The sequence below is a fragment of the Galleria mellonella genome, unplaced genomic scaffold, assembly GCF_026898425.1.
Source record: "Galleria mellonella isolate WM207_F2 unplaced genomic scaffold, CSIRO_AGI_GalMel_v1 utg213, whole genome shotgun sequence".
Taxonomy (NCBI): Eukaryota; Metazoa; Arthropoda; class Insecta; order Lepidoptera; family Pyralidae; genus Galleria; species Galleria mellonella.
The window spans coordinates 5,345,216-5,372,707 of NW_026442039.1; the positions used below are offsets into that span (position 1 = coordinate 5,345,216).

Here is a 27,492-nt window from a genome sequence, read left to right on the forward strand (position 1 = left end):
GTTAGCCCATCATGATGAATTCATCAGGAATTAACTATTATAGTTTCCAGAGGGAACCACGAGGAGGTTGACCTGGTTGGGTATATTGCTAGCAAAAGAATTCTCAGTCTCCGTTACTAACAATCCCTTTCTCCCCAACAAGTAATGTTAAAAGAAATTTTATATCAGGCCTCACAAAATATTACACTTTGGAACGTTACATGTCACAAATTCACTTTTCTATTTCGGTGTAACAAACTGAACAAATTTTATTGACAGGTCCAGTAGGCCTATCGAATTATTCGAGGGCTCACTGTGACTGTTATTAAGGGGGGGGGGGGGGGGGGGTAAGATATTTGAGGGACCTATGGTTTCGGGATCAAATTTATACATCGTATTTATAAACACCGCCGTGTTTGTGTGTGTGAGTGCCGTATGTCGTGTGGTCACGATATATAAAATGGATCACTTCTTCCTTTTTTGTGAGTGTCGTGAAAGGCTATTAATGGTCTAGAGATGGGTAGCAGCATACATCTCAAAATATCTAAAGCCTAACTGCGGTTGCTAATCCGCCTGCCAAACGTGGCAACTACTGGCAAAAACACCAAAAGAGACCTATATTCAGCAGTAGATAGTTAAGGGCTGATATGATGACGATGATATTGTATATATAGGAGATATTTAAGTAAAAAAATAATTACTCCTCTCCATCCAAAGGTTGCCTGGAAGAGATCGCTTTTAGCGATAAGGTCGCCCATTGTTTTCTCATTGTGATTATTTCTTGTAATTGTTTATATTTATAATAAGTTTACTATTATAATTTTTTGGAGGAAACAATAAAGAGTATCTATCTATCTATCTATAATTGACAGGAGATATCTGATAACTATTTTTTTTAGAATATTTGCCTAAATGTTCGTTACATTTTTACCAATAGTTACTAGCAAAACCTCTCTTACGGGGGAGGCCTATTCTTTATTGTACACAAACATAATATTAAGAACATATAATTTTAAACGTAATGTGGCCTATGTTCAGGATTGGATATTTAACTGCTGATTTAACGATTTTAACCACCCAAGTAGTATATGATGAGTTGTTCAACCATAGATCATTTAATTCCTGTGACCTTAAGACACGCTACGACCTCAATAATTGCTGTGCTGATCAAAGACTTCGATTGCCTTTATATGCATAACTATGTATCGATTACACAAATTAAAAAAGAAAAAAAAAACAAAGATAAGTTAGAACAATAATATTTAGAATTTTAATAACACTAATAAGAATAAAACTAATGTTATAAAGAGGAAAGATTTGATTGTTTAAAAACTGTTAGTGAATTCACAGGGTACAGAGGAATAACACCTGAGTTCTCAAGGATGGCAACGCATGGGGGGTATTATGGGTAAAACAGTATATTCTGTTATGTCCATGGTACTGTTCATGTCTACAGGCAATGCTTACCGCTTTCCAGATGGGCCTTCAGCTTGTTTGCATCAAAACATCAAAATATTAGAAAAAAAAAAATCAAATTGGTTGCGGTTTTCACAGCTGTATTCCTGAATATCTAACTTAAAAATTAATATACATATGTCTTATTTTGATACGCCATCCAGAAGTGATCTATTTAATTTGTTCTCTCATTTCTCAAATCCACGCGTACAAAGTACTGGACAAAATGCACTTCATATTATTAAATTTATCCAATGGACGTACCAACATGTCCGTTGTTATTGTTATATACTAGCTAATATTTTATCCATGACAATCATTATATAATATATTGTTATTATTTATCAGGTAGTAATTTGTATCTAATATCCATTCTGCTGATATACGTACTGGGCGATAGGAAATAAAACTTGTTGATATAGGTATTCAAATAATTATTAATTTAGTAAGTAAAAGAGTCAAACAATTGACACATACCTCTATCTAAGGCATTAGGGATTATAGCCCTGAGTGGGGCGGCATTACTTCGAAAAAAAAAATTGTATGAAATCAACCTATGCATTGAATTTGAAAATTTTATACTATAAAATATTTAGGTCTTTTATTATGTCTAAATCGATATTTTGGATAAAGGCATATTATAAACATTTGCACACCATTATAAATATTTATTAAATTTTTGTGTATACTGACACCACGATATGCGATCAATAAGATAAATTCTTTTAGAAGATTAGTTAGTACAATGGAACTAATTTAAGTTAAAGACGCGATGAAAAGAAATATCCAAAGCTGTGAAGCTATTAAAAATATTTTATTGTAAAGATACTTCTAGTTGGTTGCATAGATTCATTTTACTAAATAAAAGACAATATCAACTCTTAAATAACGTAGTGATTTCTTTCTCTATGTTCGGGATTATATTTTTATTTTTCTAAAAAAGAACACGAAATTTACGCATAAACAAAACCTTAAAAAAATACCTATTTAATTTGTTGCATAATCGGAGACCAGTAAAATTGAGAATACTCTTGTCTGTTGGTTAAAATATAAAAGTAAGTAAACGTCGTAGCTACCTACCAATTTGCTTTAATATTATTTTAAATTACAAACAGCTGACCATAATGAAATGGGTAATAGACTGTAATTATTTATACTTAAGGTATATTTTTCGTCTATAGCTCATATTACCTAATTACCTACTTGCTTGTATACTCGATCTACATACGTAAACGAAAAGATTTACTGTGTAAGTAAAAGGGTCTAAGATGTTTCACTTTTTAATCATAAATAGAAAATTTCACTAAACTTAGATACTATGATTATCAGTTCTTTCGTGTAGTGGGTAAAAATTTATTTGAAATTACCTTAAATCATAAATATTATAAACATCCAGAGATTTTTTTATGGATATGTACCTATTCTTATCCTATTAACTTATAAATAAAGGTAAGCAGTATTAATTTAGGTTCGAAATTCCTAAAGTACCTAATTCGAAAGTACCTAAGTTGATCAATATCCAATACTTAGCAAATTTACGAACGATAACCAACTAACGTAACCTATCAAAAAATGTGGAGTTGCTATCAATAATAATCTATGGAGGAATACCTAATGTGTACACTCGCAGTATCAGCTGCTTATCGGTTATTTTGCTGTCATTTCCTTCATGAATACTAACAATGACATGATATTGTCAACAAAAAAACACATTCACTTCAATTAGCCCAACACTATAAAATATCTTAACACACTGGCCGCAATCTATACACTCACTTTTTAAATATTTGAAAAAGGAACGCTTTATTTTCTAAACGTCAGAATCACGTTTGGAAACTTCGCGGAGCGCGCGCGAGGACACTAGCGCTCCAGCGAGCGACGCGTTTGATTTCCAAATGACAAATGCTCGTCGACAGTCAACGAGTTACCAGGAGTCGCCGCGGTGTTTGTTTTGTTTACCTTCGCGCGGTTTTTCGCTATCAAGTTCAAGGGATATAGGCGAAGGAACGTACTCATTCAGCCAAGCGAGACCATTTCATTTCTTCCGCGAACCGAGTGTTTTTACGTGAACGCTTGTAATGTAATGGCAAAGGTGGTGATGTCATACATACCTCTGTAGTGATAATAAGCAAAAGTAGTCGACAGTAAAACAAAGCGTGTGTCTATGCACGTTTCATGTGTTTGTTTATATTACAGCCATTTTTGACAATGAGATGAATATATACGTATCTAAATAAATGGAAAAGTGTCAGATATACATAAATACACTTGTTAAATACCTAAATGTTTGTATGATAATACTAGTTTTATGTCCACTATTTCGTATACTTCTAGATGGCGTATAAAGAGTTACCACATTTTAAGTTGGATGTAACTGAAAACCTGATAACATACAGATACACTAACAAACATTTTATTTTTTTTAAGAATTATTGTTTTGACTTTTAAGGGTCTTATTAAGATCGTTCATATTATTTTTTCTTAAATATGTATCTCTCATGCACAAACATCGTTTAGGTACAATTTAATTATGATATATTAATAAGTTGTAGGTAGTTTTTTTTTTTTATGGATGATAATGGTATGGTAACGGGGGGAGAAGGATTGTTAGTAATAGGGACGTTAATTCTCATTGCTAGCAATATACCCTGTCAGGTCGACCTCCACGCGGTTCCCCCTGGAAATCATCGTGATTAATTATTGTCAAATTCGTCGCGATGGGCCAACTGACCTGACTTCATCCTCCCCTATCATCCCTCACTGGTGCCCCACCAATGTATACCGATAGCGCGAGTGGGGTTACCATTCATCCATTAAAAAAAATGGTATGGTAACGCCGCCTGCGCTATCGGTATACACTGGCGGGGCACCAGTGATAGATGACAGATGAAAATGAAGTAGGTCATCAAGTTGAGGTATCTATTACTATCTACATCTGGGGGAAGGGATTGTTAATAATGGTCTCTAAGAGCCCCATTGCTAACAATAGACTCTATTAGGTCGACCTCCACGTGGTCCCCTCTGAAACCATCATGCTGAATTCCAGGTGAATTCATCACGATGGACCAAGTTGACCTGCCTTTTCATTCTCACGTATTCCCACGTAACGTAAACTGACACGGAATAGGAATCCTCTCTATTACATGAATAATTATCAAAATAGTTTTAGAATCCGAGAAAAAAAGCGTATAATATGCACATAAAAAAATACAGGCAACTTGAAAAGCTTATTTGAGGATAATAAAAAAAAAATGTGTTAAAAACTGTCTATGAATTGTGTCCCTTGTCAATTGATATTATTAACCTAAAAGATTATCACTATGACATCACAGCATAGACATTAGAACACTTACGAGTTTACAGTCAATATTTGTCTATGATTAGGTAGGCTAATAAGGCCATAGTCGTACAATGTCTGCCACATTTTTGTTTTTATTAGATGATAATGGAATGGTAATCCCGCCTACGCTACCGGTATACGCTGGTGGATGATGGTGGCTCGTGACCAGTGAGGGATGATGCACGTGAATAAAAATCGATCGTGATGAATACACCTGGAATTTAGCACGATAGTTTCCAAAAAGGACCACATGGCGGCCGACCTGACAGGGTAATTTGCTAGCAATAGGATTGATAGTCTAACAATCCCCTCCCCCCATCCAATAAATAATATTAGACATTTATTCTGTGCCATAACTTTGCCTTGTGAATTTTTATGATAAATTATTACATGAGACTACAATAGGTACTGGGCGGGGGGAAAGGGATTGTTAGTAATAAAGTCTAATTGACCCATTGCCAGCAATAGACCCTATCAGGTCGACCTCCACGCGGTTCCCACTGGAAATCATCGTGCTTAATTCTAGTGGAGTTCGTCACAATGGGCTAACTGACCTGCTTTCATCCTCATCTATCGTACCTCACTGGTGCCTCACCAGCGTATACCGATAGCGCAGGCGGGGTTACCATTCCAGTATCATTCATAAAAAAAAAATAGGTACCGGGCTAAAATGTCTACGTCCATCATTAGTTTTGACGCAGTCTAGCGTAAAAAACAGCTTCGTTTTTACATAGAATACGCAGGAGTGGCAACAGTATCCTGAACATGTTTGTCAATAAATTAGATAGCCCTCTCGTGAGAATGCCTGTCGAAAGGACTAGATCATTATTAGTGATTAAGTATTAACATAGTTTTAAAGTAAACTCATTAACAAAAATGGATTCAAGTTGTCTAAAATAAATAAATTAAATTAATAATAATTACTTTTATTATTATTATTAATTTGTATTTAAAAAAAAAAACAACAGCTGTGTTTCTTGTCCGTTCTTCTTAGCTAAAATAGCATTTCGAACTGAGCGGTAGTTTAATAAAAAAAATTACTATACAAAAATGCTTATTATTAAGTTTACTTGAATAAAATTTTTTTTATTTAATATTATAATAACTTAATGTAGCGCTTAATGTGATTTGTATGACGTCGACAACTCTTCTAAGTCATCCTGGCAGATGTATTTTTTATGGGTGTAAATGAGGTCTAATAGCACCATTGCTAGCAATATACCCTATAAGCTACTAATGGGTGATAATAGGGGGGTAAGAGATTGTTAGTAATGGAGACTGAGAATCCCATTGCTAGCAATATACCCAACCAGGTCGACCTCCTCGCGGTTACTCCTGGAAACTATCATGGTTAATTCCTGATGAATTCATCATGATGGGCTAACTGACCTGTTTTCATTCATCTATCACTCTTCACTGGTGCTCTGCCAGAGTATCCCGTTAGCGCAGGCGGGGTTACCATACCATTTTCACCTACCAAAAAAAATGGGTGGTAATGGAATGGTAACCTCACCTGCACTATATATCGTTACAACGACGAGGCACCAGTGGAAGATGATAGGTGAGAATGAATGCAGGTCAGTTGGCCCACCATAATTTATTCGACTAGAATTAACCATGATAGTTTCCAGGAGGAACCGCGTGGATTCGTCACCGTGAGCAAACTGACCTGCTTTCATCGTCACCTATCACTGGTGCCCTGCCAGCGTATACTATTAGCGCAGGCGCGGTTACCATTCCATTACCACCCATTAGTAGCTAATAGGGTATATTGCTAGCAATGGTGCTATTAGACCTCATTACTAATAATCCCTCCCCCCACCCTCCTGGCAGGGTTAGATGTTTGTATGAAAATTTCCGAAATCGTCCGTTAGAGGCGCAGCTAGGTTTATTGACGTCACAAATAGTACTATACTCGATGTAAACGTAAACGGAGTCGTAATGCAATTATAAAAATGGACTCTGTTATGTAAATCGTTGTAAAAGTATAGATAGTTAGACCTCAGAGTAAAAAAAAAAAAAATGTGTGTCTATTTAAATTTCCGATGATAAAAAACATCGTTTACAAACTAAATGAATTAGATCGACGGTGGCTTAATTCGTTATATTGAAATATGCTCATCAAAATTGAGCAAGTATTACGTCCACTATAACAGCTACAGTTAACCAAAATACTTATCTGACTATCCCACCTAGGTTAGTCGTGAACATAGTTTTTATTTTAAATCAATAATAAAATATCACCATCATATAGTAGTGCATTTATATTTAGAAACAATATTTTCATACAATTTATAATAATCAAGATAACAATAACAGACTGGTACAATGTACGTTTAAAAATTACTATTCAAAACTGTCACTTTTTATTTTCGTCCCCTGCCATCTATTGATAATATGGCTTAACTAGTAGTTACATCGATGCACAATAAATACTACCGCCATTAGTTCTACTATTCCATGGTAGATGGCGTACCTCGAGTTCATTGGCTTGATTTCTAATTATAAACTTGGTTTCACTTCCAAGCATATATAGTATGAGGATATAATAAGAAATGCATATTAATAACAAAATATATCTAAGGACATAGTTCCTTTGTGTATTCTTTGTATAATGTGATGAGAGTATTTGAGTCATGTATTGTTATTATCTGTGGTCATGTTATCACAACATTATTGTGAAGGTATAGTGTTGTATTTGATAACATTTGAATCCGGTTGTTATCATCGGCCTATTATTTATTGCTATACCTAACTCAGTAGTAAAGAAATGTTATACATTTCTTATACATATATAATATATATAATACAAAGAACTTCATATATATATTTAAATATTAATAATTATTCAGACGTAAAGAGTAATAATAATTCAATGTATGTATTATTGAAATAATATTTATGAAAGTTTGTTTATAAACTTTGTATATTTTATTTACAATAGAGGGATGGGGGAATATTAGTAATCGAATTAATAAGTTTAAGCAGTATGGTTGTCTTTCCGATGGTTCCCATTGACACCATATTAGTTAATTCGTGGCGAATTTATCAAAATTTGCCAACTAATCTAAGGGCGTACCATGAAATGTTTTCCGAATATTTGAGGTCAAAAGAAACAGAAATTTTATATTATAATTACATTACGTATACTGTTTTAAAAATTAAAATATCGTTCCTTTGGACTTTTATGGTAGGATTTATAACGAATGAAATGCTAAGCTTCATTAATAGGCTGATTTCGGTATACTGAAAACACGAAATTGAATACGAAAATTCAAAATTTTATTTTATGGTAAACCCCCTGACTTCATCTTCGTATATATATCATCTCTTACTGATACCTCGCATTATATAGCTACCAATAACTCAAGCGGGGTTTTCGTACTGTTATAATTAAAAAAACCTAGAAACTTTTTGTATTTTTAAAATCAATAGGAACGCCACAACTTTGTTCATATAATATCTCCAATTCTTCACTCTGTTTTATACTATCCAAATTCTCCAAGGTATCTCAAATTTAAATTTGAATTCCATTATATTATGGAGACAATGCTTCTCGTTGCCTTCGTCCATATAAGATACTATTTCTCCATATCCCAACCCCTCGTACTGGGCTAATTACTTATCCCTTTGCTACTCAGGCCATTAAACACTAGATACCTCTTGATAATAAATCTATTAAAAATAAATCTACCTTTAAATCTAAACTACAGGTTCACTTCCTGAAAAATTTTTAATTGTAACAGTAATATTTTTAATCTCTTTGTCTTTTTTTCTGGTATTCTCATTTAAAAATAATCATGTAAAAATATTGAATATGATAAATATTCAATATTTTTACATTATTTAAGTAGTAGTTATATTTATTTTCATTGTTTTCAATATTCGAACTTAATTTGTACTTATTTTAGTTTTTTGTATTACATAGTTTACTAGTAGAGAACGCCATTAGGCATTAAGTACACCATATGAACACTTACTTATATAATTGTGCATTGAAATAAATAAATGAATTTGATTAACATTGAATTATATTGTTGTAATGCAAATTTATTAACTTAATAATTCATGGATGAATCAGAAGTAGAATGTAAATAACAACCCATGGTGTAGGTATATACAACAAGCAGTAAGCTATTACATACGAGTATGTTAATTACAAGTAGACACTTGCTTGTATCTTGGAGTTTAATAATTATTATTACAGAGACTTGTAGAGGATTCTACTAGCATTAAATCTACCTTATGTACTGTACTTTCATATGATCAATGCAGTTACGTAAATAAATAAACATTATATCATATAAAATATTAATGCAGTAGATATCTTTGCTAATTTTACAATTCTAAGATAAAGGTTTCATTCATGTCTTTTCAATGTTTATTTATTCATATTTTTAATAATCTATACTAATAAAGAGGAAAAGTTTATTTTTTTGCTTGTTAAAATAATCTTCAGAAGTGTCTGGTCTGGATTTGAAAAATTCTGTTTTTCATTTAATAGTTTATTTTTTGAGGATGATCATAGGCTATTCGATATTGCTATACGATCACGAATAAAGCAGTTAAATACAGCTAGTATAATAGATTTCTGTAACTTCATTGGCCTTCTGAATTGCGCCTTTTAATCTTGTTGGTGAACGTCTTTTACTTCTTTGTCCCTTGAAACTCTGCCGGTGATCACAAGTCTTTTTACGTTATCTGGTTTTCGTCTACGTACTCACTTGACAAATTTCAGTATTTTCTACCTACAGATTATAGACAACTGTGTGTGTGTGTATTTTTTTTTATTTTATATATTTTATTTTTAATACCTAAAGTTTAGTTTAAAATTTAGTTGTCTTGGGAGATGGCCTTAATATCTACTCTATTGTTCTATTGTTTTACATACTGCATACATAAAATAATGTAAATGCAGTGAATACCTTCCATAGTCATATGTATTAATGATGTAATGTTAGATTATATAGATATCACAACGAGCTTAAAAAACGGGTCAACTGTTTGTCAGCTAATTGTCAAATTAGCTGATTCGTTTTTTTACTAGTGTTCTAATATATACTATATATACTGGATGGATAAAATGTATCTTGACGTATTATTTAATAAATAAAATGAGTGTTTATGCATTAAAAAGATGCAAAAATTATAAGACATAATAAATATAGAAGTTATGAAGGAATCACTCATAACTTATTTAACATTACGCAAAATTGTATGAAAAAGTTGACCCGTTTTTCTCGAAACATTTCTATGGACATACACATATTAAGATAATTTTAGACTGCATATTTTAAATACATGTAAATTTTCTGTATCAAATGTAGTTAGGTAAGTATACATTATTTTACTAAATCTCTACAATTAAGACTTGGTAAACAAGTTCCACTTTCGAACGCCAAACAAGTGCCAGATATTATGATAGAATTATTGTTATTTTGGCAGTGGTGAATTATAATATAAATACTTATATATAATATATATATAACTTATATAGAATATATATAACTTATATAGAATGTATATTATAAATACTTAGTAAAATGTTCTAATATCTATTTACTGATATTTCATGAATTTATACAGTAAGTAAAAAGCAATCAGATATTGTGTTTATAAACGTCTGGTAAATTGCTTGTTCAATTCTTATAAAGTTTTTATACATTATGAAGCACTTTTCTTTAAACAGTATAAGGGTGAGGCCGCATTTGTTTTTTTCTTAGCTTACTTTTTTTAAACCACGCAATGGGTTTCACGCTAATTTAAATATTGTTTTCGAAAGGTTTATATGCAATTTGTATTCCATAAAATGACTTCCAAAAATACTGAAAACTTATTAATAGGTTGAAAAAGTATATTCCGGCAAGCTGATCCGATAGGATTCGAATTCACATATCTCTACTATCCGGTATGAGCTACAACCTTATTTAGTATCCCTAAATGTAACAAACAGTTTTCAAATATATTGATAATTTTTAAAATAAAAAAAAAATAAATATTAATTCGTACTAGATACGATTCAAGACCGTATCTCTCAGACCACAAATGAGGTTGTTGAATTTATTCCAAGCTGTTATATCCAATACAAATGTCATTTTTACGAATTGTATCATCACAATGGCAACAGTCGACTATTTACCTGAGCACCCCATCAGGGATTACAGTCGTGAGCATATATATTTATAAATATTTTTGAATTTATACAGCTAGCATCTTTGGTACACTACGTAGTATAGAAAATCTTATTTTGTAAATACTGCTCTAGGGCTACGGTAATTATTGTTTAGTAAACCATAATATACTTATTATATTGAAAGAAAAATGCGAGTACAATTAGATTTAATATGTATACAAAAAATCAGCATCACAAGAAACAAGGTGAAGAGGCAACAATAGATGTAGAATCAGTAAACAAAATTGTACTTTATATCATTATTATAAATTACATATTCATTTAAATTGAAATAGAAATAATAATAAGACCATAATAAAAATTAATTCCTTGAACAGGCTTTTCCTTCCTAACGTTTCTTGCATTTATTAGAATATAAAATTAATCACAAGGTTATTATCGTTATATTATTTGGGCTAACGTAACTTATTTTGATTACACTTGCTTCTTTATGTAATTTTACAAAATAATTTATTTTGTCTAATCGATTTAAAGTTTCATTTTTTATTTATATTGGCAATAGGAAACTATTTTTACAAAGCTCAACCCGGAGATACTTATATTAATTCCGTTCATCTAAAGCTCACTTCTGCCTCAATTCTAATTTAATCGGCAAAATATGGGCATGAAGAATGTTAAGTTTTCGCCGTGTCGTCCCGGCATAGGAAAGGTCACCTCTTCCTTTCCCGTGGATGTCTTAAGAGGCGACATCGGAAACTTAAAGGTCAACGAATGGGCAGCAGCGTTTCTCTTAAAACGTCTCCAAAGCCTAACTGCGGTTGACAACCTACCTGCCAAGCGTAACAAACATTAGCAAAACCCCCTAAGAGGCTTATGTTCAGTAGTGGACAGTTAATGGCTGATATGATATGATGAAAATGCTAAGTTTACATATAATGCTAAGTTTTAATGGTAACAGTAGATAAGTACTTAGAGATTATTCTCGAATTAAGTATTTAGAGGTACTTGTATAAATTCGTAATCATATTTATTCATTATTTTTTATAAATTAAAATCATTTATTGATTATATACATTTTTATTTATGATTAGAATTATTTTGTTTCACTCTGCTACCATTTATATCCATTCGACTAACAAAATAACAAAAAAAAAAAAAGATTTCCGCTAAAAAACACCTCGTTTAGTTAAAAATTAAAATCAACCGTAGACAATAGCCGGCTTAATAAATTTGAGGTCCATTATCTGGGACCCCCTCATACTACTTGTATCAACGAACACTTTTACGGTAGGTCAATAAATTTACCCGCTCCGGGGCCCCTAGAACTGATTCACTTACTTTACCACCCTACCAATTACAGTAATAGGACAATAAGTCCAGCTGATTTAAAACACATGCTTCTACTAGTAAAAATGTTTTCGATTGTCGCCATTCGGTGAGGTAAGTTTAAAAAAATATATGACAAGAAATATATAGTCGTGACAACTGTATTAACATTTATTGCTCTAAATGAGAAATACAATACAGTGTGAAACATGAATATGACACAATATTTTTATTATCTATACGTTAACATTCATTTGCACTTGGTCTTTTTTCAATAGCAATACAGTCAAGTCAATAAAAATATTGGTAACATTCATAATATTTGCAAATCCAGCTGGAAAAATAGATACCTACAGCTCGTTACATGTAAATACGATTTACATATTGAGACAAAAACTGGATATGTTATTACTCATTTTAGTACTTTGGACTATATAACTGACAAGCACATACACAACACTCATTAATAAAATAATCACTATCAATACCCGTCATACGCGTCACTATTCAATACTGGAGATTTATAAGATAATATTGTAGTTACATTTTAAATTGGAAGAATAGATATTTCAGGCTTAAGTGGCTTAATTGTTCCAATAAACAGCAATGAGTGTGTTTTAAAACTTGTGATTATTAATATAACTCCCTTAATAATATCATTGTAACCACAATCTTCACTTTGCACTATCACCTATTTTCTTCTTGGGCTATTCGTGCACAGCTGGGGCAATTGGCATACGAATGCATATTGTTGTTGTTGTTTTTCTTTCTTCTAACAGCATGGTTCCTTTCTCTGGACGGGAATTTTTGGATCTTCCTCTGATTCCCATAAATTGGTAGTTCTTTCTCATTTCTAGTTATCCGACGATACACTTCCTCACACTCTAATTGCTTCAATGAGAGACACATAATTCACGGGTCACGGCGGTCAATGCTGTGTACAAACGACTGTACTCTGTTAACGCTCGGATGACAGTGGCAAATAAAATGTTTTGCCTTTCTGTTCAGCGCATGCGACGATGACCTTATGCTTCTTACATTACAAGGCTATTTATTATCCTCTCGTTCGATGATTTTAATCACGTTTAACCGTTTCGATGTTTGTAAAGTGAATGAAGTTAAAATTTTTTGATAATATTATCTATAACTGAAACGAGAATAATGTTCGTCGTCCGGGCGATAACAAAACGAGTTTTTATGATTATTGACATATTTATCACATTTAGAATAGTGTACATACGTCTGCCAGTAATGCCGGTAACAAAAAGTTTAATGACTCTATAATTAGATGTGATTTGCGTAATTGAATAATAGTAATCTATTATCGACATGTTTTTTTTTTTACTTTAGTTCATATACAATCAGTTATCTACGTACTATAAGGAGATATACTGAAAGCATTTATATCGGTCGATGGTATCTTATAAAAGTGTGATCTTAAGCTGTCATAGGCAGTACATTACTTTAGGTTATTAAGTGACGTCGACTCTTTAGAGTTGTTGTCAAGCCGACCATGATAAATTTGTTTGTTTTTCTGAGCTTCTTCCTTCTTTACCCTTATTGTTAGTTATACACATTAATAATAAACCGCAGATTGTAACTAAGACACAATTTAAAGGGACTCCGAGCGTAGTACTCTCCATAGCCCGCTGAGTAAGTTGTAACTTTTGCATACCATACATTTTACATTGTATACCATATGTAGGACCACGTTTCGGTTCCGTAAGCCATCACTGGTAACACGCACTGGTTAAAGACCTTCATCTTCAAATTTTGAGGTATTTTGGATGAAAATATGTGGCGTAGTTTCCCGAATGCTGTTCAACCGAGTTGGATTCGTTGGTTGAACTCTCGGTCGAAGTTGGACTTACCCATTCGGACAACTTGTCCCAGGTATACATACTCATCGAGAACTTAGAGCGTAATGTTCTCAATCATAATCGGTATAGGCGTGACATGGACGTTAAACATGATCTTAGTCTTGTCCATGTTCATCTTAGTACATACCAGTTCAGAAACACCATTGAGCATAGTATTCAGATCCTCCAGGGATTCCGCCATAATTACTATGTCATCGGCAAATCAAAGGTGGGTGATGTATGCCATTGATGTTTATACAGTATCTTTTTCAATCCAAGAGTTTGCAAACATCTTTAAAGCTGTAAAGCTGTAAAGAGTTTTGGGGATATGACATCACCCTGTCTTACACCTTTCTGCATTGGAATGGGTTTCGTACTCCGGTTCTCTACTCGGATAGCCACAACTAAGACACAATAGTTACCAAAATATAACTCGATTTTGCAAATATTTAATATATTAACAAAAATAATAGTATGTAAGCTAATGTGGTTTCGAGATTCATTGCTTTACTTTCTACTAATTAATTTACTAACGCAGTTTGGCTTGATTATTATCATTTTTAGATATTTTTATCTTACCTCCATGCATGTGGAATGAACCCTGGACACAGTTCTGGACAGTTGTCGCAAGGTCTCCCTTCTGATATCTCTTTTATTCGAACTCCCTGTAACAAAAGAAAAGAATTTTATTTAACGTTTTAGATGAATAAAAGTTTCAAATATGTAACACGAACCTTAATCAACAACATAGCATCAAGTGTGTCACGTATATTAAGGTAATTGAAATGCGCAGTCATATTCTCCGCAATGCCATCTGTGTTACTGGACATATTATTTTTATCTACTATGTCTTCATTTGAGTCGCATTCACTATAACTATCGGATGTAGAATAATCACTATCCTTTTTATTTACAAATAATTTAAATATACTCGTCTTTTCGCACCACGATTCACCTTCTTTAAAATTGTGATTTCTTTTCTTTCTGTAAATTTTAAAAGGCACTTGTTTTAGTTTCGGATGTGTCAAGTGAAACGATTTCGTGGAGTTTGATATTTTGTAATTTTTATTATAGTCGTCTTCTTTGATTCCGCAGTGATATATTAGATAATCTTTTCTTATTTGTTCCTTTCCCACAGGATCTCTCCAATAAGTTTCTTTTTTCCGTACACCTAAATAGTAATCAAGATCCCGTTCACCTAAAATCTCATCTTCATCTTCCGAATAATTGTTATAACATTTGTTAACACGATTCACAGATCGATGTTCATATTCTTCCAAAATTTTCGTCAGTAAACAATATTTCTTTGTATTGGGCGATTTTTTTAATAAATTTACCGGATTGGATGTCAGAAATTTTGTAGTTTTTCTATATACAGAAGCAACTGACTCTCTTCTCCTTTTCATGTTGTTGATGTATTTGTTATTCTTCCCGAAACAGGTAATGAAAACTTTGTTTATTGTCTTGAAGACTTTTTTGGGCTTCAAGTTCATTTCAAATATATTTTAAACATTTTGTTTTTAAAGACATCATATTATGGAAAAGTTTAAAGGAAATCTATATTAAGTGGGTTCAAATAAACGAGGGTAGTTTCCAGTTGGGGTGACGGCACAATACTAGTCTAAGTTTACGATAACGATACAATTGTGAAGGTGACGCTATCGTGGTCACCTGCCAATGGGTGAGCAACATCTGAGTCCAATTTTCTTTGAACCATGAGCAACTTTATAAAACACCGCAGTTGTAGCTTCAATTTGTGAATAAAGAGAAAGAACAGAGCTCAAGAGAAACTGGTTTTGAAGGTGGGTGGTTGTGGGCTGTCTAAGGGCGTGGACTTTTTATGGACATGCAAACAGAGGTAAAATGTGTTACTACGAAATGGCTCGACAAATTGCAACACCCTTGGTTAGAAGTGCCAGTTAAACGACCCTTATTAGATTTGTACCTTATTTTATTGGGAGGTCATTGCACTCTTCGGGTTTTTATGAAATTGTACAATGTATTGCTAAAACAAGACAATAGAATCGAATTTAAAATATTATTCAATAAAATTATTTCAAATGTAAATTTTAAGAATAAATAATCTTTGAAAATATAATTTAAAGTAAAATGACAAAGGAAAATAGGCGTAAGACGATCAATACTTAAAATAAAAATCTCTCTCTTTTCGGAAACTGGTTAAAATGAAGCAAATGTTTTATCATTTATAAATGATTAATAATAATGAATAATCAGAACTAAAATTAATACAGTACAGATTAACTAATTTTAATTAAGATTAAATCAAATAGTCTAGTTTTATGTTTAGGAAATACATGGGACGCCATCTACTGCATGCATAGTACACTAGCAGTTAAAATTACAGTTTGAACGACAGGAAGTACGCTCAGTATCGCGCCATCTATTGATGAATAGCTTACTTAAACCAAACTATTATTTACCAACACTGCCACTAGTTTATTTCATTGGGTAACATATAATTATTTTTTTAGTAATATATATATTGTTTAATTTCAATTGATAAAATTGTTTAGTCTATTATTTTAGTATTGATTTATTTATTATATATTATATTTTTCACCTTGCGTAAATTTAGATTTTATTTTTAAAACATGTCGAGAGAAAATTAATTTATTATTATATTCTTGTTTGTGCCGTGAAACAGTTGCATTACTTTTTTTTATTTGCGGGTTGGATGCTTACATAATAAAAACACTTTTTTTAATTAATCATTTCGTTCATACTGGCGTAAGCCTATAATAAAAAAGATACAACCAAATTAAGAATCTCCTTCTTTTTGAAGTTCTCTCTTCTTTCTGAATACCTCTGTTTCTCTAACACCTTTTAAATAAACAATATTTTAAATACTTCTTGCAGTGCAATCGAATACATTTTAAATATTTGAATTTAGAACGTGAATTCGTGTGTATGATTTTAGTCCGGAACAAATAGCGTATTTTTCTGTAATTGTAAAAATAGTATTGTTGTATGTATATTGTAAAAATTAAAACGAGACCAGCATGGGAATAAATCCTATAAATTGTAAAAGGAGTAGTCGCAATCGCCTTATAATTAACGGAGATATTTATTTATTTATACTTTTGCACACTAGATCATGTTTACAGGGCGGTGGTGAAATGCCTGATGGTATTTTCTACCAGTTAAGATATCTTTCTTCTCTTTTCTTTTACGTCTCGCCACAAAGTAGGATCTTACGTTACTTGTATCCAACGAATTCCTGCAATACTATTGAGATTGTCACTCTAGAGCGCAAGAGGTCGCTTCAAGCTGCGCTTGCCTTCTCAGTTATTCGTTAATGTTTTTTTTCTTTTTTTATACAACTTAGAATGTCAAGCAAGCTGACGGACCATCTAATGGAAAGTGGTAACCGTCGTCTATGAAAATATGAACAGTACCATGTACATAACATATTCCTAAGGACTAAGTTTTTTTTAATGAATGATAATGGAATGTCAACCCCACCATGCCGCCGGTACATATTGGCGAGGCATCAGTGGGGGAAGACAGGTGTGAATGAAAAGGCAGGTCAGGTAGCTCATTGTGATGAATACACCTGGGATTGAAGATTGGGAATACCACGTGGAGAACGACCTGACAGGGTATACTAGTACCGCTAGCAAAGGGACTGGTAGTCCGTATTACTAACAATCCAACTGGTCGATATCTGTCATCTGTTATCAAAGAGTTCGAGTTATTTGTCCAGCCCATCATTGACGATCGAAGGCATTGATAAACGATACTGGCATTTACGTATATAATAAATAAAAAAAAAAAAAAAACATAATTGTGAAACACCTTCGTTCGCGCCGCTTAAAACTAAAAAAAAAAACAATATATGGATAATACAAGGACAAAATTTATACAAATGGCCAGTTTTTTGTTGCGAATAGAACAAACATGAATGAATAGATCGTGTAATCGTATTGGGCGTTGATTAATATACATTCATTTTTTTGTAAACGTTGGGTGACGAAGCCGTAATTATGACGAATCACATCCACTTTTAACCAACTTTAAAAGAGAGATTTCATAATAAATTCACCGCAAAGGAAATAGTCAACAAAATGCCTCTGACTGCCCCATTAGGATTTTTTTTAATGGATGATAATGGAATGGTAACCTCGCTTGCGCTAACGGTATACGCTGGCAGGGCACCAGTGAGGGATGATAGGTGAGAATGAAAAGGCAGATCAGTTAGCCCACCGTGATGAATACGCCTGGAAATCAGCAGGATGGTTTTCAGGGGGACCACCTGGAAGTCAACCTGACAAGAGTATATTGCTAGCAATTGGACAGGTAGTGGTAGTAACAATCCCCTTCCCTTCCTCCATTAGGAATTATAGACGTAAGACACGTATTTCAAACAAAAAAAAAAGTTTTTATGAAACCTACATATTAATTACTGAATCAAAAGATTTGACATTAAAACATAGTTAGGACTATGTCTTTATTATTCCTTGTTCTTAGTATGTCTATTAATATTATCTTTTTTTTTTATTTAATTTCTTATTAATAAAATGAAGTTCTTTATTGGCCTATAGGTGTTTTTGCTTTCGTGCCAGGGATGCGTCTCTAATAGAATCTCTGACGTCGGTTGTCGTCTACCGTCGAACTGATATGAGGTAACAAACATTAAAAAAAAAATACAATCGAGTTGAAAACCTTATTTTTGAAGACGGTTCTACCCTTATCCCAATTATTATTTGGGGTCGGCGTAATATGTTTTTCCATACTTCAAAAAAACTTAGTTTATGGTTTTACGACCGGCCGCCTGCCTGACGTCGATCCTCTTCGGGAATGCATTTGTTGGTGGTTTCCGCTACCTACGTTATGGAGGAAAGGATTGAGAAAAAAGGAAGGGAACGTTGGAAACGCGTAAAGGAATTTGGTAAATGGGAGGAATAAGGGATTTTTGTATGAAAGGAAAGGGGGGGGGGGGGAGCTGTAGTTTCGGAAAGGATTGGGACACTACAGCGGCTCGGGCGCCCGGGTTCGCATACCAGAACGATTTCTAGAGAAGGACACCTCTGACAGTACTGCGTCATATAAAGTCAAGCTTGATATTTTATAAAAAATGATATCTAACTACTAAACTACCTTTAATTTAATTAAATATATGTTTACCTTTAACAATTAATAATGAGACAGTTCAAACGGCTACAACATTGCGCATGCGCATCGTTAAATAATTTATATCAATTAGCCATTGTGTGTACTGCTGTTGTTTTATATTTAAGGATGGTCACCACTTCCCATCAGGTGGACCGTCAGCTTATTTGCAATTCCAAGTTGTATTTTTTTTAATTTTTATTTTTTTAATATATAAATATATTGTAACTGTAATTTAGTGTATAATATATAAATTAATATATTGTATAAAAAAGTATTTCAAGTTCTGGCGAGTTTTTTTTTATACAACTTAGAATGGCAAACAAGCTGACGGCCCACCTGATGGAAAGTGATAACGGTCGCCTATAGACATGATCAGTACCATGGACATAACAGAGTATACTGTTTCGCCCATGATGCCCATGATACGTGTTATTCCTCTGTACCCAGTAAATTCACGCCATATCCTACCCTTCAAACCGAAACACAGCCATGCAAATATAACTGCTTCACGGTTGAAACACGAATGGGACAGAGGTGACCAAGCAATCGACTTTTGTACAAAGTCTCCCTCTCCTTTCTACAATGTATTATCTGTATGCGGTTTTGTTTTTTAACCGACATAAAAAGAATTATTTATATATATACTCGCTCAATAGTTTTAAAATTGAGTTACACAACTGACTGATCGATAAATGTTATTAGTCTTGGAGAGAACTCGAAAATATTAAGGGACACTCATGTAATTATTATATTTAAACAATGATATAATTTAAACTTTTTTATTAAATAGCACTGACATTTTATTGAATCTAATTTTATTTTATTGATGGATTTTTTAACATACTACTATGAATTTATTATTGTTAACCTAATGAAAATTAATATAAAATTGTAATAGTTTTTTTTTATGCAACTTATAATGGCAAACAAGTTATAGACATGAGCAGTACCATGAACATAACAGAGTATACTGTTTCACCCATGATACCCCCCATGCGTTGCCATTCCTGAGGACTCAGATGTTATTCCTCTGTACCCTGTAAATTCACTGCCATATCCCACCCTTCAAACCGAAACACAGCCATGCAAACACAACTGCTTCACATTTAATTTTATATGATTATACAACTGGGTTTGGAATGTTGTTATCTACTAAGAACTCGCAAGAAACTCGACAGTTACTCTTTTCCAATTGTTGCATAAGTTTTTTGTTTATATATATATATATTTGGAGGAAACAAAGAGTATCTATTTATCTATTTACAAGATAATTTTACATTTGCATGGGTACTGTGACTACAATTAGAATTAAGTTCTATTCATCATCATCAACATTTCAGCCATTATCCGTCCACTGCTGGACATAGGCCTCCCCCAAAGACTGCCATAAAGAACGGTTTTTTTTTATACAAATTAGAATGGCAAACAAGCTGACGGCCCACCTGATGGAAAGTGGTAACCGTCGCCTATAGACATGAGCAGTACCATGGAAATAACAGAGTATACTGTTTTGCCCATGATACCCCCCATGTGTTGCCATTCCTGAGGACTCAGGTGTTATTCCTCTGTACCCAGTAAATTCACGCCATATCCCACCCTTCAAACCGAAACACAACCATGCAAACACAACTGCTTCACGGTTGAAACACGAATGGGACAGAGGTACCCAAGCAATCGACTTTTGTACAAAGTCTCCCTCTGGTACGGTCCTGAGCCACCTGCATCCACTGCCTCCCTGCAACCCATTTTAGGTCATCATTCCATCTAGTGGGAGGGTCGTCCTACACTGCGTTTACTCGTACGCGGTCGCCACACAAGAACCTTTCCTCCCTATCGTTTGTAGGTTCTTTGAGCTATGTGATCAGTTCTATTTATATGTATTTTTAAATGGCAAATAAAAAAGCAAACATAAGTAAACCAGTCCTCACAAACAACACCCGTTCCCGAGTATGACAGATGAGCCAGTCATCATTGCACTCAACCATATTTTACGATCCATTAATCCGTCAAAAGATTCTAATGACTTCGATTTCGTAATAACAAGATCAAATACTCGAATTTCATTTTCGAATATTGCACAACAATCGCCAGCGTGGACGTTCTCAAGTTACAATTGATGAAATAAAATCAAACGCGTCAACCTAAATACGCCACAGTGAATTTGCCACCGCTAAGCATCGGATCACTCCTCAAAATATTCTATTACGTAATAAAGACCTTGAACGCCGAATAGGGCAGAGACTCTTGTCCTGTTGCGCAAGTGACGGGAGGTAGCGGGCAAATTGGCCTTCACTGTATTCCCATGTGAGTTTTCGACTTATAATAAACTTGTCATAATCAGGTGTCCAATACATGTTCAAATTCAAATTCAAATTCAAAAATCATTTATTCATGTAGGACATTTTAGCCGCTTATGAACGTCAAATTTGTACATTATAATTTTATATTTACCCTACCGTCCAGTTCGGTATATAGATCCAATTGAGAAGAACTGGCAAGAAACTCAATTGAATTACTTTTTTTTTTAAAGCCAGTTTATTTACAATGTATATTTATATAGGTGTCTATGTCTAACATTAAATGAAAATTCAGTGCATGAACAACTATTGCCATGCACACTCGTCATTCAAGTAATCGTTTAGTGAGTAATAGGCTTTGCTCAGTAAATATGATTTAACAGATGTTTTGAATTTATTTAAGGGTAATTCCAACATATCCTTTGGTATCTTATTGTAAATTTTTATACCTATTCCCATAAAAGACCTATTAACTTTTTCTAAACGACACTTGGGGACAGCAAGTTTGTCTTTCAATCTAGTATTAATATTATGAATATTGCTGTTTTTTGGAAATAAGTCAAGATTTTTATGAACATATAGAATATTTGAATATATAAATTGAGAAGCAACGGTGAGAATATTTGCCTCTTTGAATTTCTCTCTTAATGAGTCACGACTCTTCATACAGTAGATCGCTCGAACGGCACGTTTTTGTAATATGAATATATTCTTAATATCTGCCGCTTTTCCCCATAGTAATATTCCATAAGAGAGTAAACTATGAAAATAACTAAAATAGACTAATCTAGCAGTATCAGTATCAGTGTACTGTCTAACTTTACGCACGGCAAAAGCTGCTGAACTTAGTTTCGCTGCAAGGCTTTGAATTTGTGCACCCCATTGTGTTTTATTATCTAGTGTGATTCCTAGAAAGACAGTAGATTCTATAAATTCGAGAGATTCGTCATTTAATTTAATATTGCAATTAGTATTAAAACTTTTAGATAGAGAGAAATTAACACATTTTGTTTTTTTAGCGTTTAACATAAGATTGTTAGTTGTAAACCAGTGCAGGAGACGCCGCAAAGCACTATTTACATCGTCATAATTATTAGTCATTCTATTAACTTTAAAAATCAATGAAGTATCGTCTGCAAACAATACTATGCCGCATCTATCCTGCATGGCATATGGGAGATCATTAATGTAAACTAGGAATAAAAATGGACCGAGAATAGATCCTTGAGGTACACCCATTTGCACAAGTGACCCGTCAGACGTAGCGTTGCTAATCTTCACTTTCTGTATTCTATCAGATAGATAAGATTTTATTAAATTTAAAGCATTGTCTTTGACGCCATAAAAAGCAAGTTTTTTTAGCAATGTATTATGATCAACGCAATCAAAAGCCTTAGAAAGGTCACAAAAAACACCTATCACATCCATTTTAGTTTCCCATGCAGCAAATACGTGTCTAAGCAACTCTGCACCTGCGTCTGTAGTTGAACGACCTTTGGAAAAACCGAATTGACTATTGTGGATTAAATTATTTAAATTGAAATAACTGACAAGTTGCATAAGGATTATTTTTTCAAAAATTTTACTGAGTGCTGGGAGTATGGATATAGGTCTATATGTTTAGGCGACTTGCTAAAGAAGCGTTTCTAACATCTGTTTATGTCTAAACAAAAGAAAGTCAACGTTAATAAAATTAAAAAGAGTTTAAAGTAATAAATTTAAAAATAGTATTATTTTTTTTATACCACGAAGGTGGCAAGCATATAGCTCATCTGGTGAGAAACGGTCATTTATGGATGCCTGCAACACGACGGGTGTCACGTACGCATTGTCGACTTTGAAATCCTTACACATCCTTTAATTTAGTCCTTTTTAAAGAACCTCATAATTCAGGGTCGACAACGCGCATATGACACTTCCAGTATTGCAGGCGTCCATTGGCTACAGTGACCGTTTACCTTCAGATGGGTTTTTTTTTGAAGGCTGAAAATGGTATGGCAGCCCCGCCTGCGCTAACGGGATACGCTGACGGAGCACCAGTGAAGGGTGATAGATGAGAATGAAAACAGACCCGTTAGCCCATCATGATGAATTCATTAGGAATTAACCATGATAGTTTCCAGGGGGAACCGCGAGGAGGCCGGCCTGGTTGGGTATATTGCTAGCAATGGGATTCTCAGTCTCCATTACTAACAATCCCTTCCCCCCCCCCACCCCTCCCCCATCAGATGGGCTGTATGCTTGTTTGCAATAGTAATCCCGCCTACGCTATCGGTGTATGCTGACAGAGTACTAGTAAGATGAAGAATGATAGATGCAGGTAAGTGTAGATTAGTGTTAATATCCAGGGGGACCACAGTAAGATCGACTTGACAGAGTATATTACCAGTACTAGGGCTCATCGTCTCCTTTTACTCGATTGATAAAGTTCCTTTAATGTTATCAGTATTCCAACTTTCGTCCTGTTGTGCAAGTGACTGGAGGAAGCGAGCTAAATCAACTAAACTGAATCCTTATACCAGTATTCCTATTCGGGAATCTGAACATAATAAACTACTATTAATTTTATTACAATCAGGTACTGTGTGTATTTTGTGGCCTGTATAGACAAGGACCTTTTTAAGTGTAAGAGAAACAAAATTGACTTACGAACTCCTTAGTACTTATTTTATTCACAAAAATACATGTAAGTTAGTCCGGTTTTATTTATGTTACAATTAAATATAATACTTATAATATAGTACTTAAGGAACATAGTTTCACTTCAACACAATAAGTATAAATATTAGGCACAGTAGGTACTGGAAAAACGTTATTACTATTTTTTACTATTACAACCTGCTTAGTGACTATAATCAGATCTGATTATAATGTATATAGGTATAGCTTTTGGGATTTTCTGGATTGAAGTAAAATTCTAAGTCTAAAAGCACACATTTTATAATTTAGCCAGGCGTACTCTTTCTCGCTCTCTCTTTTCGTAATATCATACTTAAATTTATACATACAACAATGTATGCAACAATCCTTGCAATGTTACATTAAGGCTGCCAATTTGTTACTTTAAATTTATAGCCGTCATTCTTTTAATGTATATAATATCGAATGTTATGCAGAGCAGTTATTGGAGTGCAAATTTAATGCCGTTTTATGTAATATTTATTTTATAAATGTATTAATTTGTAATCTGTTGCCTTGCTATAAATAAATAAATAAATAAATAAATACAGAATGATATTAAAATCGTTAGCGGCAAGTAAAATTAAGAATACAAAAATGCAATAGAACATTTTAGAATAGAAATTTTTAGATTTAAACATACAAATTCGACATAAATTTTTCAGTATCATGATAACTTAACAGCTAAACGCATCGTGTTAGTACGAGAGGCTCAAGAGCTCAAAAATTTGTTTGTCGTTTATCAATCCATGTCTCTGGTAAAAATGTTCAGTTTCGATGGTAGAACACTCTCTTCATAGGATGCTATCGATTTCAATTTCAAAACGATTTCTTTTATTTTCCAAATATTTCTACAATTTTCCGCTTAAAGCTATTGACTTGTACCCCAATATTTAATGAATGAATCGTTACATTCGCTATTTACAAATGTACAAGAACAAATAAGAATTAAGTAGGTACATAATATAATTCGACAATATGTATTCCGATATATAGATATGTAAATTATATACCTATATGATACCAACTTACTAACCAATTACACATACATACACCTTATCATTGAGACAGTCTGCATAAATCATGAGTCATTATTTAAAGTTCACAGACATCCTTCTGTGAGCACGTTAGTAGGTACTCGTATGTTGTTTTACGTAGTCCCCTATTCAATTCTCGATGGAGATAAATTAGGCTCTTACTTTTCTATAACAAACAAAACGTCCTACTGCCGGTATAGATATCTGCTCATTAGAAGATTCTAACCTGGTTAATATATACTCGTAGCAGTATTACAATATCTATATATCTATTTAATGTTGCTGATTACTCTATACTTTTTTTTTTGATGGGTGAAAATGGTATGGTATCCCCGCCTGCGCTAACGGGATACGCTGGCGGAGCACCAGTGAAGGGTGATAGATGAGAATGAAAACAGGCCAATTAGCCCATCACGATGAATTCATCGGGAATTAACCATGATAGTTTCCAGGGGGAACCGCGAGGAGGTCGATCTGGTTGGGTATATTTCTAGCAATGGGATTCTCAGTCTCCATTATTAACAATCCCTTTCCCCCCTATTAAAATGGATTAAGACCATTTATTCTGCCATCAAGTTCCAAAGGAACCCAATATATATATATATATATATATATATATATATATATATATATATATATATGTATATTAAGATATGTATAAAGTAGTAGAGGTGACAAAATTTTTTTCCTGAGCCTTAACAAAATTTAAAATTGTAACGCGTCCGCAGCCCGTGACTATACGCTCCATCGATCTCGTGTCCACGTGAACGCTCGTTGGCATCCAAAGCGTTATTACACGGTTTAATGGCAATTTTCAAATAATATCCATGTTATTTTAAAAATTTTTAAAGCGTACAGCTAGGGTTGTCAATCTTCCGGTCAATAGGGGTTCTGCTCCAGCAGATTGCTTTTTGTTGTCATCGTACATAATGTTTTGTAATTATATTTTAAGGAAATATTAAATAAAATACATTCTCGTTTTAACATTTACTCGATAGACATTTTCTTGTATGTACAATTAAAGTATGGAACCAACACCCAACAGTAATATTTCTGAACAGATACGACATTGAAACGTTCAATAAAAAAGCTATTTTTTTCTTAAAAGGCTTGTAACATATTTGCAATTACCCTGATATAGCAGATGTCTATAGGCGGCGGTAATCACTTACCATTAGGTGAGCCGCATGCTCGTTTGCGTTTCATAATTTTTTTATGGTATATAATTAAAAAAAAATAGCTGTATATCGCATTTCACCCTCGTAAATCACTATATAAAGTATTCTATTATGTTAAATAAGAATATAACCTATATGTGCACTAAATAAAACAAAAATTTTACTGCATTTTAAAAAAATAAGTGGATGATGTTTATCATATGACATCTGAATGTACGAAATACAAAACACAAAGGGAAGTATTGATACAGAAATAAAGTCTCAATAGACAGGAGATTGGTTTATTTTCAAATATACTCGCAGAGCCACATTCCGGAATGGCAAAATCTTTAATAACTATATTTTTGTATCAATAATTCATTATCAAATTAGATTACTAAGATATTATGTATTATTTATTTATGTATTAATGTTTTAAGTATGTGAGGTATTTTATAAAATTAGGGTCTGATGAGGCTGACATATCCTTATGGGATAAAAGCCTCTAAATAAAAAAGATTAAAAAAAAAGAAATCAAGTAAACTGTTGAATCGGTGAGAAATTATAAGTAAATTTTTAAAGTGTTATACTTGGCAACCCTACGTGTACCCTAAGTCGTGACCTTTATCATTTTCAAGCGCTTACTTTGATGTTTTGCCCGTGGTAATTTTTAATGACATTTTTTACGAAAAATTGTATAGGTATATCATCATCATTTCAGCCATTATCCGTCCACTGCTGGGCATAAGCCTCTCCCATAGACTACCATAAAAAACGATCCTGAGCCACCTGCATACACTGCATAGGTATATTTTAACAGAATAAAGGTGACCGAAGCCATTTAATAGAACAAGTAAAAGGACAGTAGAATAAAAAAAATGCGACCCTTTTTTTTACAACTTAGAATGGCAAACAAGCTGACGGCCCACCTAATGGAAAATGGTAACCGTCGCCTATAGACATGAGCAATACCATGGACATAACAGAGTATATTGGACACGTGCACAAATTAGGATAATAAGAACTCTATGTGTTAACTATGGTTTATCTCTGCACCAAATTTCATTTCAACATGGTCAGCCCTTAGATTATATATG

At 33.3% G+C, this 27,492-nt stretch overlaps 1 protein-coding gene across 3 annotated transcripts in view; it reads right to left on the bottom strand.

Moving 5' to 3' along the window:
• The window catches only part of LOC113511570 (four and a half LIM domains protein 2), a 217,132-nt gene that overhangs the window by 140,834 nt on the left and 48,806 nt on the right, over nt 1–27,492 (bottom strand). The window contains exon 2 of one of the 3 annotated variants that reach the window (XM_052894502.1): nt 14,672–14,757. In XM_052894502.1, the coding sequence (XP_052750462.1) occupies nt 14,672–14,757 (86 nt within the window). Of the gene's footprint in view, nt 1–3,045; nt 3,344–14,671; nt 14,758–27,492 lie in introns of those variants that run through there. The other 2 variants (XM_052894501.1, XM_052894500.1) reach the window with 2 other exon arrangements.